The 17,984-nt window shown below is 35.0% G+C and overlaps 1 protein-coding gene across 2 annotated transcripts; it reads right to left on the reverse strand.

The window, feature by feature from the left end:
• Window positions 1–929: 929 nt before the first annotated feature.
• Window positions 930–16,712, reverse strand: LOC129270825 (RNA-binding Raly-like protein). Of its 2 annotated transcripts, XM_054908160.2 has the most exons (6): window positions 16,409–16,683; window positions 13,445–13,492; window positions 12,720–13,108; window positions 10,337–10,412; window positions 8,163–8,260; window positions 930–7,784 (listed from the first exon to the last, which is right to left on the reverse strand). In XM_054908160.2, the coding sequence occupies exons 3-6, from the start codon at window positions 13,075–13,077 to the stop codon at window positions 7,639–7,641; spliced, it is 678 nt and encodes a 225-aa protein (XP_054764135.1). In that variant the 5' UTR covers window positions 13,078–13,108; window positions 13,445–13,492; window positions 16,409–16,683; the 3' UTR covers window positions 930–7,638. The 2 variants fall into 2 exon arrangements, with proteins under 2 accessions (XP_054764135.1, XP_054764144.1); XM_054908169.2 differs by lacking the exon at window positions 13,445–13,492 and having other exon boundaries at window positions 16,409–16,712.
• Between the last annotated feature and the right edge of the window lie 1,272 nt (window positions 16,713–17,984).

Genomic DNA, 17,984 nt, shown 5'->3' on the forward strand with positions numbered 1-17,984 from the left:
GGGGTCACTGAATAATAACTTCCTCAATTGATCAGTCAGGGTGGGGCGCAGCTAGCGAGCTGGGCTGTTAGAGAATTGAAATTGAAGATGCATGCCCAGTGCCTCAGACTCAGTGCTCACTCAGAGTGGTTCTCGATGGAAATTTTTGAGGTCAAAAGCCAGTAACTTAAAATGAGCTGATGATTATTTATTTTGTATTTCATTGGGGGCCTGCATGAATAGGCATATTTGCGATTCGAGCATCAAAATCAACTTCTGCTTGTCCCTTTTTAGTCAGTGTACGCCCTCATCTTGTTTGAGCTATAGCGCATGCATTTAATTGGCAGTGATATGTTGGTATTATTATTATGCATCCCAAGAAAATGTTCTTATCCTTCCCACCTTCATTTTCTTCTAGCAATAACAGAACTACATCATCATCCTCAATCATTTTCCTACTCACCATCATCTTCTTCATGATCATGATCATCACATCATCCTCATCATCATCACATCCTCCTCTTCATCAATTCAGCATCCTCGTCGATCACCATTATCATCATCATCACCATTATCATAAATTCATCATAATCATCATTAACATCATCCTCATCACCATCATCTGATCGTCATTACCATTGGCTAAATCATCATCAGCATCACCTTAATCATAATCATCACCATCACAGATCATCATTACCACCATCATCATCACTATCTTCATCATCATCACCATTATCATCATCAGCAACATCATATCATTAACATCACCATCATCATTATCATCATATCACCACCACCACCATCATCACCATCGCTATAATTTATAAATCATGTAAACAAACAGGAGGCTTCATGGTAATAATGTCATGAAGTATATAGTTTTACATTCCAGACAAACACATTCTGTGAACATTCCACAAAGATAATGAAAACACATTACCCCCAAATATTGTCTTTTCTTTTAATACAAGAGACAAGTTTATTGATACAATTTTCCAGGTTTAATACATACAACGTAATAAGTGCACAAGATGAGCTGCTAAGCAATGAAAAAAAAAACGACTCTCAATGCACCAATCAAAATGAACTTGGGATAAATACCAAGCCACAAACCATTAGCACAGAATGTAGAATGAATAATAATTTTATTATTTGGTAGCTTTTTTAGAGAGACAAAGCATAATAAAAAAAAACCTAATAATTGCTCTGTCACTATCAATTACCAAAATGACTCTAAAAGCAGATTTATTTTTTATGACAACCTTGCTTAGGCCTCCTGTCTACATCCTAAAATCATAAACCACCCAAAATACTCAAACAACCATGCTAGTAAAACAAATAGAGATTATATTTACCTAAAAACAAACACTCCTAATAATAAACTTCATAGTCATACTAAGTAAAACAGGAATCTAAGAATGAAACTTAGAATTGTAAGATGTCAATAACCGATTATACAGAACAATAACAAGTACACTTCATAGTATTAAACGAGATTAATGGGGTATTCGCAACAACAAAAAATGTGCTTGCAATTGATATTCAATATCACATGTAAATTTGCAATTGATTGATCAATTGTAAATAAACATAATCAATTTACATTTTTTGTAGTAAGCAGAACAGCAATCAATTGCAAGCCCTCTGATTGATTCTGAGACTTATTACTGACTTAACCCTTTTAGATGAACAATACTGAGAGAAATATTAGAATGCTTGTGAAGCATCCTTTGGAAAATGTGGCTATAATTATTGGTCACTGCTACTTGCATACATGTACATCAAAATCTAGACATCTGTAATACAATACTTTGTGCCAATCATTAGATAGGCCTATATATTTGCTGTTTTTTAGTGAAATTAAAGGGCTTGTAACGAAAAGTTGCTAAAGTATAACAAACCACCATTAATTTCATGTTTATTCATGAACTAAAATAAGTCCCCCCCCCCCAAAAAAAAAGGGGGGGTACATTTTCTTTCTTATAGGAAATAAAACGTTTTTTTTTTAAATCAAGATTTGTGCACCTTCTGCTTGGTTAAGAATGCCTAGACAACCTCCTATAATTGAACAAGTTTGAAAAGAACTACATGATTTCATTTTTCTAAGCTTGGAAATGCAGCATTAATCAAGAGCATCGCAAAATTGTTCTCTCATTTGCTTTCTACCTCAATTCAGACAATAAGTAATGTCCTTTAGCCTTTCTGAATTCATAAATATTCACTAATGACCAAGAATAATGACCCTCTAACCAAAACAAAATAATTGTTCTCAGTGACTGTCACATGACCCCCCAAAAATATATAAAAATCAATGTTTCATTATTAAATGGCACAACATTTTGACCAAAATAAGCAAATATTGAAATCTTTACTCGGGAAGCATACAACCAAACATTAGCAATGATTGCTATTTGGCATCACTGCCCATTTTTAATAGGGGCCAGCCCCTTTTAATTACTCCTTACAAAAGACAATACATTTTTCATTCTTTTTTCACTGTTTTTTGTTTTGTTAGCATTTCTTACATAGAATACATTCTATCAATACATATTTACAAGAAACTCTCTGTACTCTGTACCATTCTTTAACATGACAGTTATCCCTTTAAACGCTCTCTCAACTTTGGTCACTAATGTATTTTCTGCCTTTTCTATTCAATAAAACAATTAACATCACATTATATATTTACACTTAATTCTTTTTTTTTTTATTGGCGGTCATATAATATTAAAAAAGCATTGTCATATACATATACATGCTTTCAAGTTTCAAGTCATGTGGCCTAAAGTATAGCAGCAATGCAATCTCTTCCACCCAAAGTTCCAAACCCATATTTAGACAACTTCTAAAGATAAAATTTGACTTGAATGGGTAAACCAAATCAAAGAATCATGCAATGCTTTGACTACGGTACGAATTTGACTTGGGCAAGATTGATGTTGTTGTTGTTATTGTTAGAGATCACAAGCACTGGTGATTGATGTCACTATCCATCGCAAAGTGACAGTGGATAAATTCATAAAGTTGAAGAATTGATGAAGGTATCGATTTTTTTTATTGACTGAAAATAGAAAGTATCACATACACCTAATTGGTCATAATTAGGGCATGTCCATGGATAGCTCCACCCATCACTCACCAGCAGTGAAAATGTGCCCTACAACTACAACTTCAGAAAAATAGGTCACAAATCTGTCATGAACAAAAGATCACCCACCTCAATTGAAATGTGTTGTTACGAACATACACTAAAAATAGGATGCTGACGCACTTCTGTTAATGTCTCCATGCCCTAATTTTGAGAAAGAGGTTATGGAAATATTTTTTCCCATTCATTCAATCAATAGAATCAATATATCCAATCACTTCTTTATCAATGAATTTCCTTCCTTCCTTTCCTTCATCACTTCAATTCTATATCTCTTTTTTTATAGATAATTTATTTTTGGTGCATTGTGTGCTGTCTATGTAATAGTAACTGAATTTAACCTTAAATAATGGCACACCCAAGAGCACACTTTAATATTTTGAGAGGCAAATAGATAGTAAAGGGATATAAGGCCATGATGTCACCTATAAATCTATTCTATTTTGTATTTCAAACTCAAAGTGGTTGGTTGCTATAGAAAATACTACAAAACATGAAATTAGAAATACTATTTTCTTATGTTGTTCAATACACTATGCATAAATAAACCACAACCAACTCACTAAAACACAAAAATTAAAAACAATACTTAACATAAAAAAATAAATGTTAGATATTATTTTTCAACTAAAAAAAAATAAAATGTATAGACTACAGTGAAAAACTAAAAAAAAAATAATAAGGGATTGTAAAATAAAATGATCCATTGACTCTAAAACTGAAGATAAGCGTCCAACAAAAGGTATAGTGCGGTGGTAAAACATATATTCAAAAAGTTAACAATGATCCACTTAACAAGTTCTAGATTAATCATCATGTTAAATATACATATACAGGCAAAACTGTCCATTAAGATTTAAGGCCATCCAAGGGGAAAAAATAGTGGCCACTGGAGACGGTGGTTCTATACACTCTAAATTCCAAGGATTTAAATAAATCCAAATCGGCTCTGACCAGCTGAAGGTTGGATTTATTTTAAATCTTTAGGATTAAGTTTCAAATCTCAAAAGATTTAAATTAAAATCTTTTAGATTTATATTTAAATCTACAAGGTTTAAAACTAAATCTAATATTTGGCTAGTCACTATTCACAGCCGATCTGGATTTACACTATTTCCTTGGAATTTAGAGTCTAATATATATATTCTTTTCAGATGGGAGACAATTTAGATGGCCCCTAAAGGCAGGTTTTCATCATCGAGACAGGTGGCTGCTAAGACATGTTTGACTGAACTTGAAAAGTGAATATTTCCATCATTTTTTCAAGTCATCTCAAACTTTGAAGTCACAACATGACATCATCATCATGGAATAATTTTACATCTCAAATTTGATCAGAATTTCAGATCATTAGAGAAAAGCTTTCAATTATGATCTGTACAGCCCCATGTAAAAAAAAAATTGCTACACCAAAGAAATTTTGTCTAAGAGTCAAGTCAGTCATATAAAAGTGTGGAGTAAATTGCGATGCGATACCAGGAAAATTATTCCCTGCATCATAATACACTGTAAATTCTATTTCTGCTGGACTTTTCCCATTCCTTTTATGAATATTTAATGGTATGTAATATTAAACATGAGATTAATCAAAATATTCCATTTTACTAGTACCATGACAGATGTCAGGATACAAATTATGTGGACGAAATGATTTTTTGAAATGAAATATGATGGTAAAACACAATTTTACTAGGCACCAGCATTATTTTCACACTTGGCAGCAACTACATCTCTTATTCTATGATGCAACTTCTTCAAATAAAAAAGAGCCTATTTTCAAACACATGTATCAGTATCCCTAAAATCAACTATAGTCAATTTTGAATGCATACAATGTATATCAATGGTTAAACATAGATCCACTATACCATTCATGTCAAACAATTGCTGAACTTTGCTTGTACAAGACCCTTAAAGTAGTACTGACTATGTTGGCTATTTCAATCATCAAATGGCAATAACGTGAACTTCCTCACAGATCATATTACATACACTACTCAAGCCACATTATCAGGCATCAAGAAAATCTCATTTGGATTATCAAGAAAAAGAGGAAGAGAATTAATCTCCAAGAACAAAACTGTCAAAGTAGATCCAACGGGTGTTGGTATTGACAACATGCAGTGGTCACTGACCTTCTGACGAGTTCAGAAGATCCAGAGGACCAGGGCAAAAGTTTCTGAAACCTGAAAAGTTCTTAAATCTATTTATAGCCTTAATCATGAGATACACTAGACCCAAAGTGAAAGAACCTACAAGGTCCTAATAGAGTATTTAACAAGAGCCTCTTCTTAAAAAAAGGGTTGTAATCATTTCAAATTCAGGTACAGAAACACCCATACAATACAACTTTTTTAGGTTTACATTGGTTCCAAAGAACAATATTCCTTGCCAAAATGTCACACAACAATTCATTCAACAATATCATTTTTAATAATGTAAGTTGTTATAATAGCTGACCTGTGTATTCTACTGTAACAATACTATTGTACAAAGCTTGGATCATACATATTTACCTATCAAACAGGCACACTTCTTAAATTCCAATTTATACAGTGCATCCCACAAGAAATTAATCCCTTCTAGGACTAATGTTCCATCATTTGAAATCTGCATTTTAAGCTGTGATATTGAAAACTTTTAATACAATTCATGACATAATTGATAAATGAAATGACAATGTAGTAAAACAGGTATGATTAGGGTGTGATATTAAGAGAACAACTTTAAAATGTTTAATTAAAAGAATGGCTTCATGTAAGATACTGAAAATTTTCCCTATAAATACCGGTATTGTATTTTGTTGTGCGAATCCCCCACTCCTTTATGTATATATTCACCATATGCATATTAGTGATAAACTGAGAAATATGAATAATCCCTTCAGAATACTCATACTAGTTTATAATTCACATGGGATTAAACAACGATAAATCCTTTTGTTTTTCTTGGGACACTCTGTATAATTGAAATAACATCACATCGGTGGATGCTCTTTGACAAAATTATCATACAGTATCTACCAATACTGATATCCATTGTACAGGGAAATCATAATTAATAACTCAATCACATATTTTGAATCAATATGCGCAATTCAATTTTCATAATGAATACTCGACATTCATAATGAATTATAATGAATAACACATGTACATAACAATTTTATGTTGCCTATTCATGAAGCTCATTAAGGTCACACAACGGTTTAGAACATATACCATTTTATGGTGTTAATATACTGTACAATACAAAACATGGTATTCAAACAGACCTTTGCTATGCAAGTGCATGTGGAAATATGTTCTTCATACACAAAAAAAAATAATTAAAAAAAAATAATTAAAAAAATCAAAAAAAAGAAGAAAAAATATCTAGCTTGGTTTGACCAAAGAAAAACTAACTAGTATGAATCTAACTCTAACCAACATTTATACAGACAATTCACTATTCATCATATATCGCTATTTATTTTTTGTTTTCATTACATTCAGTTTCCCTTTATAATACTTGTTTATATTTTACATCATAGGTCTATTATATTCCATGCTATAAACATTTAATCATTAAGATGCTCAATCAATGAATCAATATATCTAAATACAATGGTCACTAATGGTAATCATTTTAATTTTATAATACACTATAAAACCTCAGGAAATGTTTCAGAAATCAGAATGAGGAATACAATATCAACATGATGATCTAGTATTGCAGTGTATAAGGCCTAGTATGTGTAAACTCCTACAGATAACATCATGATATAGACCCATTTCCACGCATACATGTGCATGTATAATACCATACATGTCTGATACACATGGATCCATTCAGATATGATTACTAACATGCATTCATTAGTATACAACCTATACTAATTGATGAAATACTAAGTTTGTGACAATCCATTATCTTGGTTAACATTTGCTCTACAACAAGACATCTTCAAAATATCAATATTGTCACTGGAAAGGACTCACACTCCAGTCTTTGATCATGGATGTATGCTAATAGATATGTCCACATTAAAGAGTAAATGTGTACAAGGCCAGTGTTAGTTTGATACTAGGATTTGAAGAAACAACGTTATGCTTCATTTACTTATGCACCATTTTCGCCACAATGGCATACATATATATTTCAAATATAGAGATGCATATATTCAAACTACACAAGTGAGAGTAAAGGGTATATTCTCTTCACTATTGAAGATAATGGTATTTTACAGTATACATGAATCTTTGAACAGTGGCTGAGATAATTGTCTATTTCACTTGTAAGTAAGAACCACTTATATGCATTATTATTTATTTTTTTACAGAAAAAGGATTCAAATCCATGACTTCATAGAATCTTTGAAAACACTAGCCTATATGTACTATTATAGAACAATTTTTCCTTTTCCTACCTTTCCTTGCTGCGTTAGTACAGAACCACACCCTCGGCAGCCCCATTTCAGAGTATCCCCCCACCTCTTCTAAGCTGCATGTTGGCAAGGTGAATTGTCTCTACATGGTTCCGTTGCCAGTCTTGCCCTTGTTGCCCGCCTTCAGGTCATAGATGAGCAGCTGGTGAATGGCAGCGGCGTGCTTCATCAGCTCCCAGGGTGAGACTTCAACGTGCTTGCAGATGGAACACATCCATGCTGGTGGTTCTACAGAGGAAAACAATGGAATACATTGGCACTCATCATTAACAATTTGTGTCTTGTCCATGTTATCTGTTGGAAACTACAGCTGGATTACTAGACAATTGGAAATGCAACTTTTCCAACAATTTCTAAGAAAACAAAATAAAAGACAAGGATGTATGATAGGGTCTAACTTCCGGGTGATATTTGGATTACAATTTAAGTCAGTGTTGGTTTAAGGTATGATATCTAGCAACTAGAAATACCTCCTGCCTTGGTAATAATCATTGTCACTTTATATTCCATGGAATTCTGTACACAAACTGAAACTCACATGGCTTGTTGCAGAGGTTTATTGCAAGACATCTGAACAAAATTACAAAATATTCCGAGTGAACATACCATCTCCACTCCTTTCATCATCCAATGTAGGATCTTGGAATCTACGTCTCTTGGCAGCTGACGGTTGAGCAGGTAACAAACCTGGGTCATAGAACTCACTGTTTCGAAAAATATGAGATAAAACATAGAAAACTGTTTAAGGAACAGAGAAATTGATAAAAAGTGGAGGCCTGGAGGGTCAACAATATACTTGAATCTTTTTGATCTAAGTTACCTTTAACACATGCACATTTTAAGTAGGTTTACAAGTATATTCAATAAAATTATACATGTGTTTCAGCTATTTCAAAAGCTCAGAATGCATTAAATAGTATAATTATACTTTCCCCCTTTCAAGAGGACAAGAGAAGATCATAGCCAATTACCTGTGAGAAGAAACCTACACAAATGGGGTTTAGTAAATGATAACCAATGTTCGCACTGTGAAATGGATGAAGATATCCATCACGCTTCCATTTCTTGTGATTTGAATAAATAATTTTTTGAATATTTGAAAGAACTGATTAAAATTTCATAAAGATTTAGAGATCAATTATAAAATTTTGTTTAAACATGAAGTAGACAAAAATTTGGTTTTACTTCTGAACATTGCACTTTGGTGCATTCACAAAGTCATTGTTTCAAGAAACATATCTGGAAAAGAAAAGAGAGATAATCTTAAATTTATATTCTTAAGAGAAATAGAAAGAAGAGCAGAAATGAAAGCTCGGTAAAGAAAAAGATATGTTTCTTTACCGGTACCTAGAAAAATGACTGAATACGTATGAAATTCAGTAAAATTGTTTGTTTTCACTTTATGTCTTCAATATTTAAATGTAAGATTATTGGATGATTGCATAATTATGTAATTGTTTTGTGTTGATATAATTTTTCAAAATGTCCTGTTATCTCATGTATGTTCATTTTCATGTGTTATGTTGCGATGTTTTAAATAAATCCTCTAATTGGAGGCAAAAATAAAAATAAAAATAGCCAAGAACGGCACAAGAAATCAAGGAAAATTGAATGTGTGTACATGGACATGACATTCAGCACTGTCGCACTGGATGGCAAGGGGGTTGTTTGTTTTTTTCTCTCCAACATTGTAATCTGTATTCATGAGTGTCAAACTTCTAAAATACCCATGCCTGCCTTTAATCATGTTATTTGTTATTTTGACCCTCCCCACCATCATAAAAACGGTATCACACTCACTTTTGGGCCCGGAACTTTCAGGTGTTTTTGCCTTCCACCCGAAAATTACCCCAGGTACCCTGGTGCCAAAAAATCATGTCGCATGAAAAAGACTGACCAGTGGAACAACCCCTATAACACAGTGGCATAGGTAACAACATCCAGCCACTGCAAGCCAATTTATGAATGAAAATATAGTAAGCATGCGCAGTGCAAGCCTCCCGTGCCCCACGCAGTATCCCATTTAAACAAGTCTGCAATACTCTATCACCTCATACCTAAATCGACCTAGCATTCCACTTTCCTATTTTTTATATGAATTATGAAAGGTTTTCTCGGAGGATATGTTTTCTCACTGATATCACACAGGTAAGCAAATTTTGATTACTTCTTGCTTTTCCATCAAAATCTTACAAAGTAGCGTCGTATTGCATTGTGTTCGTGAGTTTGTAGAATCTATCGCTACGCCCACAAAGTCAATTGATTTCCGGGTTTCGGAGCATTGAATGCCAATCACGGCCGTGTTACCATTTTCGGTTTATGATGAACTGAAAATGGTAACACGAACGTGATTGGCTGGCGCTTTGTATGCTCAAGCTGCAAAAGAAACATGGCGACGATTGAACGATCTCAGTCACAACTTGAGAAACTTGTTGATTTATAGATATTCCGAGGGTAATTGGTGAGATTCAAAATGAGACTAGTGTACTTTTATGATGAGTTACAATATGTCTTACACTACACAATACAAATCATATACATTTACGTTATATTGGTAAGCAATTTCGGGTATCGGGTAATGATTTTTCTACCCGAGTACCCAAGGCTTCCGGGCGGGACCCGGGTACCCCGGTTTTAGTCCCAGCTCTATTCACTTTACTCAATCATGACTTAAATTAAAGGGAAAAAAATGTATTACATTTCTAAATCAACATCAACATTTGTTTCATGCATATATAACCTGAAAATGTACTTTTGTTTGACATTACATGTAAACTTACAAATTAGCATACTCTCCAAAAGCTCTTTTGAATCCAACTGGTCTGTTCTCATCTGGCTCACTGGCAACACGTAAATCTGAAAGAGTAAAAGACAGAGACAATCAATCATTCACATGAAATTATCTTTGATATCATCAACGATGCATGCAATCATAATTATCAAATAATCAAATTCAGTTTCAATTAAGCCTGAGTCATATCGATTATTTTGAAAACCGATGTTCGACAGCTTTAATTCGATCGAACATCGATGCATCGAAATTTGAAGGCGGGGAAAATCGAGTCATTTTTTTTGCTCCGGCCGGCCGTCGATGCATGCGCTATGCATGCACTACATGCACTGACGGTCTGCGCTGGCCGCGCCGGGTGAGCGTTGCAAAAGCAGATGACAGAGCAAAGTTCGTTTGTATTTTCCATGATCACAAAACACAAAAAAGGCCGGGGGCAATGCAGAATTCTTCCCAAAATATATTCAACAATGATATTTGCAGATGATAACATATAAGTTTAAAATGAAACAATATTAAAGACATGAATCACGCAGAGTCGATCCGAATGATTTTCGGTCAACTAGCATTCGCAGTCCAGCCTCGCACAGACCAGCCCCGTCCGCAGCCCCGTTCACTCACTCTCCCGAAACGACAGGCATGCTTGCCAGCGCCATCTAACAAGTGCAAACAGCGGGGAGAGCGCTGTAACTTGCCTGAGATTGTGTAGTTGGCGGGGTAGTTGGATCCAAAATTAGCTCCAAATAAATTGATGGAAATAAATACGTAATTTTCTCTGGATGGTCATTTGAATTGGTATTCAATGCTGATATATAACGATTGTGAGGAAAGATTGGAAAATATGAGTTCTGACGATGTTCGAGACTTAATCCTGATAATGATAATCCATTTATTTTAGACACAAGAGCTTGTGATCGAAATAAATACGAATGTCTCGGATCGAGCTCTAACTTCATATAAATTATTATTGGATGTAAAATAATTACGATTTAATAAGATTTTATGGCCATACTAAAAATATTGACGATGTCAGCAAAGTATGTTATGTTCATATGGAAGAATTAATAGTATTATACTGGCATTATTTTTATTTTTTATTCCATCTCTGGACGTCTCCGAGCTCCGAGAAAAGAAGCACAATGCGCATGCGCGTTCGATGACGTCCGACATATTTTCCATTCATGAAATCAGAGCCCAAAGTTGGGCACAAACAAGCTTCAAATTGATGGGAAAAAATATCAAATGTAATTTTTCTCTGTTGTGTCATGTAAAATATTATTATATGGTGATATTACGATCATCAAAAGAGTTTCTACATGTTGACAATGTTCGATAATCAATCCTGACGTGTAATTATTTTTTTAGACAAGTGCGATTCCACTCACTCAAGTCGATCGTCATGTGATGTCCGCCATTGAAAATTGAAACGAAATACAAACGTTTCACATCAAGCTCTAAATTCATATTAATGATTATCATATGCAAATTATTGTTAAATATTACGATTAAATCATGTTCTATGGTCATGATATTAATATTGTTCATGAAAGCAAGATTTACTTTTATACGTTGATCGCATCCATTTTCCGGCCATTTTCTGATTTGATTAAAGCACAGTACTGCGCATGCACGAACAATGGCGACTTCCATTCATAAATTCATCGTGCATAAATTATCTCGGCACGAGCAGACGAGCCGTGCAGACGAGTAAGACTCAAACTATGATCGAAATAAACTTCAAATTAATGGTGAATAGGCATCATAATTACACAATCCGTTTCATTTTGGGGGCAATATAAATGAAGTAAGTAGTAGTCGAGATGGATATTACTGTTTATTTTGATGTTTGATTGTGTGAACCAAATGAATCGGCCGGCCGACGTATTTTTATTTTTTTTCGATGCACCGATTTTGCAAAATCTGCATCGGCGTTCGATGACATCGATCGAACACCGATTTTAAAATCGATTCGACTCAGGCTTAGTTTCAATAACCCCGACTCATTTCAGGAAAGCATGAATTAGTGTATCTATGAAATATCAAAGCTGCCTATCTGTTAAGTAAAAAAATAAACATACCATTTACAATGCATTTATATGCACCAATATCAAGTACATTGAAGCACAAGCAATCTCCCTTGGGAAAAGAATGCATAAGAAAAGGTTCTTAGAACTACTCATGGATATGAGCAAATCTATCTTGTACTTGGACTTGAATGAAAGTTTGAAAGAATTTGTATGTAAAATTAAAGAAACAACTCAAGTAGATACTGGAATTAATAATCCTACATGTGCAGTTAATGTTATCATTTATCATTATGATTCACTGACCGAGCTGATAAGTTTTTCAAAGAATTTCCTCCGCTCATCACTTACCTAGATGTTGAGCATTGTGCGTTCCCAGCCTCCTCCCGTGCTCAGCCTCCACTGCAGCTCTGGCCTCGAGCTCTGAAGTGAACTGAATGAATCCATACCCTTTCTGGATGGACATACCGGTGATGGTGCCATACTCCCGGAAGATCTCAAAGATCTTCTGCCTATCAGAATGCAAGGGGTTGAGGTTGCCAATGAAGATACGGGAAGCCTTTGCTGCAGGATCCTGGTTGTTTGTGCTGGTGCCAATCGATAGATGGTTTGGCGGGTTGTTGTGTGGGATGAGTCCTCCTCCTCCTCCTCCACCCCCTCCCATGAAGTTATTACCTTGACGCGGACCACCGAATCCCCCTCTGTTCATTTTACTTGGATTTCAGGTGGTGGTCAAATAGCTGTGAGTATAATAAGTTGGAAAAGACAAGTTTGTATAAGCATATTTCTACTTCATATACTGGTACTACCCCCACATAGAGTTTGTATTGTAAACATGATAATGTAACAATACAATTTTTTTACTTTAAGAAGAATTTTTTTACCCATGGCATAGCACACATATTTGTTGTTGCCTCTTCTTCAAGTTTTTTGCTCAACTCTAATATCGAAGGGGCATGAAATTCATAGAGCAAAAAACAAAATTTTGTTGCAATACATGTTTCTATTGAAATACAAATCCACATACAATGAAATAAATGAATAAACAATAAAAATCAATACATATGAATACTTACCAAAATAAAAAAATTGGCAACTACAAGAGCTCTTGAAATATAAAAAATCTGAAATAAAATAACAGCAGAATAAAGACAAATAATGAATAAAGAATAACAAGATATACTCAGAAAAATAATAAGTCTGTAAATCTGCATGTTTAAGAAATACTTTGAATGATGTGTTGTATTTTGATAAAATATTTTTGAGATATTAATTTTCAATTTCAATGAAAAAGAAAATGGAATAACTTACAATGAAATGTGCAAGAAATGTCACAGAAAACAAAGTATAAAATGTTAAATTGGTTGATTGCTGGAAGAATTCTAGAAGCCATGTATATTATGTGAAGAGCAATAATTATATTTATTTACAATCAAATTTTAAATTTTATTATTTGTTAAATTATAATTTTTATCTATAAAATGTTCTTCAAAATGGCATTTCGTAACATCGCTCATCGAAGCTACAGTACATCATAACAAAGCAGTTCAAGCAAGGGTCAAGCCTATTGTATCTGCAGAGTTTACGAATGGATACACGAGATAGGTCTGGTAAGAAACCTCTAATTTTTCTTATTTTTGTGTGAAATGGTCATACCTTTATACGCATAAGGTGTATTAAGGTATGTAATTTAATAAAATTTTTGTTTAAAATGCAATCGGCAGTTGCAAAGTGAAATATGAAGGGAAATCACTTCTTGTGTACAAAGTTCGCTAGGCATAGTCCCATATGCCTGTCTAGGGTCTGATGTAATGACATTAATATCAAAATAATTTTAAAAAATATCATCACGAAGTCCTCTAGTACCAGGCTAATAAGACTAGCTTAGGCAAATCCGGACATACAACGGGGTATTACTCAAGGGTTCATTACATGCCATTACGCACAGAAAAATCAAGCCATAGAAGTCGTGCATTGTGGACGCCAGAAGTGGAGTCGTAGCACGCGCGACCCACTAGTTAGAAATCCACTGCCAAACGCGGTTCCTTGTGCGAGTTTAGTATACTAATACTAACCTCGCACTAGTGTGAGTGAACACAGTATTAATTATATGCTACGGACAGTCACAAATGACCTTTACAAATGCTGTATGATCGATTTCTTTATTTTCATACCATTTATTTCTATAAAACTCGTTCACAAATTGTGACGATAGCATCAAAGTGAACACAGGAACGGCCATCGCCTAAATCTAGGGCCACTCCACTCGTACTAGTGTAAGCTTGACTCAAGGACAAGGCCAAAGGGTTCATTACATACTGCCGCACACAGAAAAATTAAGCCAAGTCGTGTGCTGTGGATAAGCGCCAGCCCAGGCAGATCTTGGCGTCACAGCACACGCGAATAGTTAGAAATCCACTGCCAAACGCGGTTCTTTGTGCGAGGTTCACTCTCACACTAGTGGAGTGGGCTAGGGCCAGGCGCCAGGGCCGGCCCTGGAGCGGTATTTTGAGATGTCATTATATCTCTCAGATAAAATTTAGAATTTTATCTTGCGGATAAATTCTCACTCCTTTGCCACACCTCCTGGCGAAATGGATTTCCATTGTTCGAGTGAGATGCGCCTGGAAATCCAAGCTATGTGGGGAAGTTACAAATTGATGCAGAGGTTCGAGCCCTAGCCTGGTCACGTCTTTCGGATGGTGACGTTCAAGGTCAGTCCCAGACATAAATAATCATATCTGATTGATACAATACACGTCTGACAAAACTCAAATACACACACACACACAGATATTATTATTGCTTCAAAAATAGGCGTGTCTAACAAGATATTAAATTCCAAGCGGGAGAACGGGAGATTTTGCGAAAATGGGCTTTCGGCAGGAGATCTCCCACTAGGGTGTCTGGAGAATTTTTTTTTTTCTTAGTTCAAGAAAATATCACATTTTCTTTGCGAACTTTAAGAGAAATAAACTTCAGACTGACAGAAATATAACATTTTTTTTTAAATTCAATTATTGGCTGCAAAAAAGAAGAATGAAATTAGGTAAATTTTCAGCGTTTCCCTGCCATAGACTGTGTAGTTAAGTATGGACACACACAAATCCAAATTTTCAGCTTCCGAGAACTTTTATGAATTTATTATTAAAGCCAAAAACTTGTCCATAAAGTCAGTGTCTAATAGGAATTTTTATGCTCTTTCTGATGGTATGATTTTTATAAAGATTTGGAAACCAGATCACTATGAAAAATTGCGACAAAGTGAAAAAATTTGTGCAAAACAAAAATTTCATCTTCCCATAGAAAACGCATGGGGAAATGGCAATCTCAACATCACACACAAATATGGGTTTGCAATTTATCTTTAAATCCTCATTTCAAATAATCCTATAAACTTGTCCTTACTTTCAAAAGCCCCTGAATTTTCTCTTTCCATACATGCCAAACACAAGTTAATAATTAATTCAGATCACATTTTTATAGCAGCCTGAATTTCCAGAAAAAATGTGCCATATTTTCCCCTTAAAAAAGGCTAAATCAGCCCGTTTTTTATGCCGACACTTCACGTCTTCAGTGTGGCTTCAGACATCCTACTCCCACCGAAAGCGGGAGAGTTGGAGTCTCTACATATTTCATTTATCTGAGATCAAATGGATCTCAGAATACCACCCCTGGGGACCATCGACCATGCCCATGGGCTGGCCCACTCACACGTATTGCGAGGTTAAACTAACCGGGCTGGCCCAGCACTGTCCTCTCCGCGGGCATGCCACTCCGCCTGCATGTATGGCATGCGAGGGGCGCTCCGGCCACGAATCGCCCTCGCCGGTCGCCCCGCCTTCCACTCGTGTGTTCGGCCCGGCGTCGTGTCTGTCACCTGATATTATATTAATGCAAAATCCTCCTATATCTTCTTATTCTTTTCAACACCATCTCTTCCAGTATTTCTCACTAATAATCTTTCAGACAAATTAATCTTGTCACCTTTCGTTCATTGATATCATCTAAATTTAAGAAAAGTAAGGACACAAATTTACCTGCGTGGAGCTCTCGAGGGCTAGCTGTGTGCAATTCGGCTCAATATCATGCGGTACAGATGTACAAAAATATCACTGTCGAGTTCCAGTATAGTAACGAAAAGCATTTGATTTTCGAACTACAAAAATGCTAACAAATGTTTCATTAAAGTTTTTTTTAGTAACTATTTTCGATTTTGCTGGTAATATCCCGGGAAATATAATTTTGTTTTCAATCCAATTTTACTCCAGTCGAAGGGATGCATCGGTATTAAAGGGGCATCATCGATTCTCTCATTTGCATGTGACTAAATTGTGATGTTGTGAAAATTAAGCGAAGTTTTAAAATGTCATAACTTTCTTATTTTACATCCGATTTTGATGAAAATTTTCAGCATTATGCTTATCTGATTTTTCTCTATTGATTCAAATCAATATTTTTTTTCTGGTGGACTTGACCTTCAATATCACTGGTTTTCTTAATTAATCCCCTTTTTATTGGCATTTATTAATACGCTACTCGATCCTCACGAGAGGGGCCTGATTCAGTGGCGTATGATCCAGGGGGATACATCCCGCCCCCCCCCCCGTTTTTTTTCTTTTGGGGGGATCACCATCATTCGGGAGTGGTCTGGACTCTATGGAGACTTTTTTTTGCTTTCCAGATATGTTTTTTAAAGAAAATCACCCTTACTTTTTCTCCCTGTTATTTAAAAACAATGATCGATCAGGCGTAGGTTATATACCTATAGTAGCTAGGTGTTGACTGCATGCCCCCCTGTCGAGTCACAACACATGCAAGGGACGTATCTCTGCCCCCCCCCCCCTGACGAGTCAAAACTGATCCCTGACGAGCTAAGTGGGCCCCTCCATTTAACTTGAAGGCCTTTTTTTTTTTTTTTTCCAGAAGGAAAAACCATGCAGTTCCACTGGACCAGTTAGACCAGTAGAATTTTAACTGGTAACTCTGGAAATTGGAACATTACTGGTCTAACTGGTCCAGTTAAAAATTAAACTGGTCTTGAATTACTGGAATTTTATACTGGTGGTTGTTACTGGTCTCACTGGTCTTCATACTGGTATCCAATTTAAACTGGTCTCTACTGGTCTATTCTATTGGTCCTCAAACTGGTCGAACTGGTCCTCGTACTGGTCTTACTGGATCAATTTATTATATGCATTTGGTTTGTTATATACCATGGTCAGTGAAAGGTGATGGAAAAGATGGTTAGTACATTAATCTTTCTTCTGTTACTTTAAATGTGATATATGAAATTACACATTTTCAATGTGAATTAGTTCACACACTTATTTAAAAAGTTTTTAAACAACAATGAGTGCCATTGCAAGGATATTCCATTTTAAATCCTGATTTTTCTTTTAAAAACAGGAAATATGCAAATGAGGTAAACCACGTGATCAGCATCATCAGAACTACTGGTATTACTGGTCTTGACCAGTCCAATTTCAAACAATGAATTACTTTAGACCAGTTGACTATATCAGAGGAATATATCTTGCTCTTAATCATAATTAAAGGAAATAATTATTTTAATGATAATGTTAATACTTGATAATTATGATAATATTAATAATA

Source organism: Lytechinus pictus, chromosome 2 (genome assembly GCF_037042905.1).
Source record: "Lytechinus pictus isolate F3 Inbred chromosome 2, Lp3.0, whole genome shotgun sequence".
In the NCBI taxonomy this organism is placed as follows: Eukaryota; Metazoa; Echinodermata; class Echinoidea; order Temnopleuroida; family Toxopneustidae; genus Lytechinus; species Lytechinus pictus.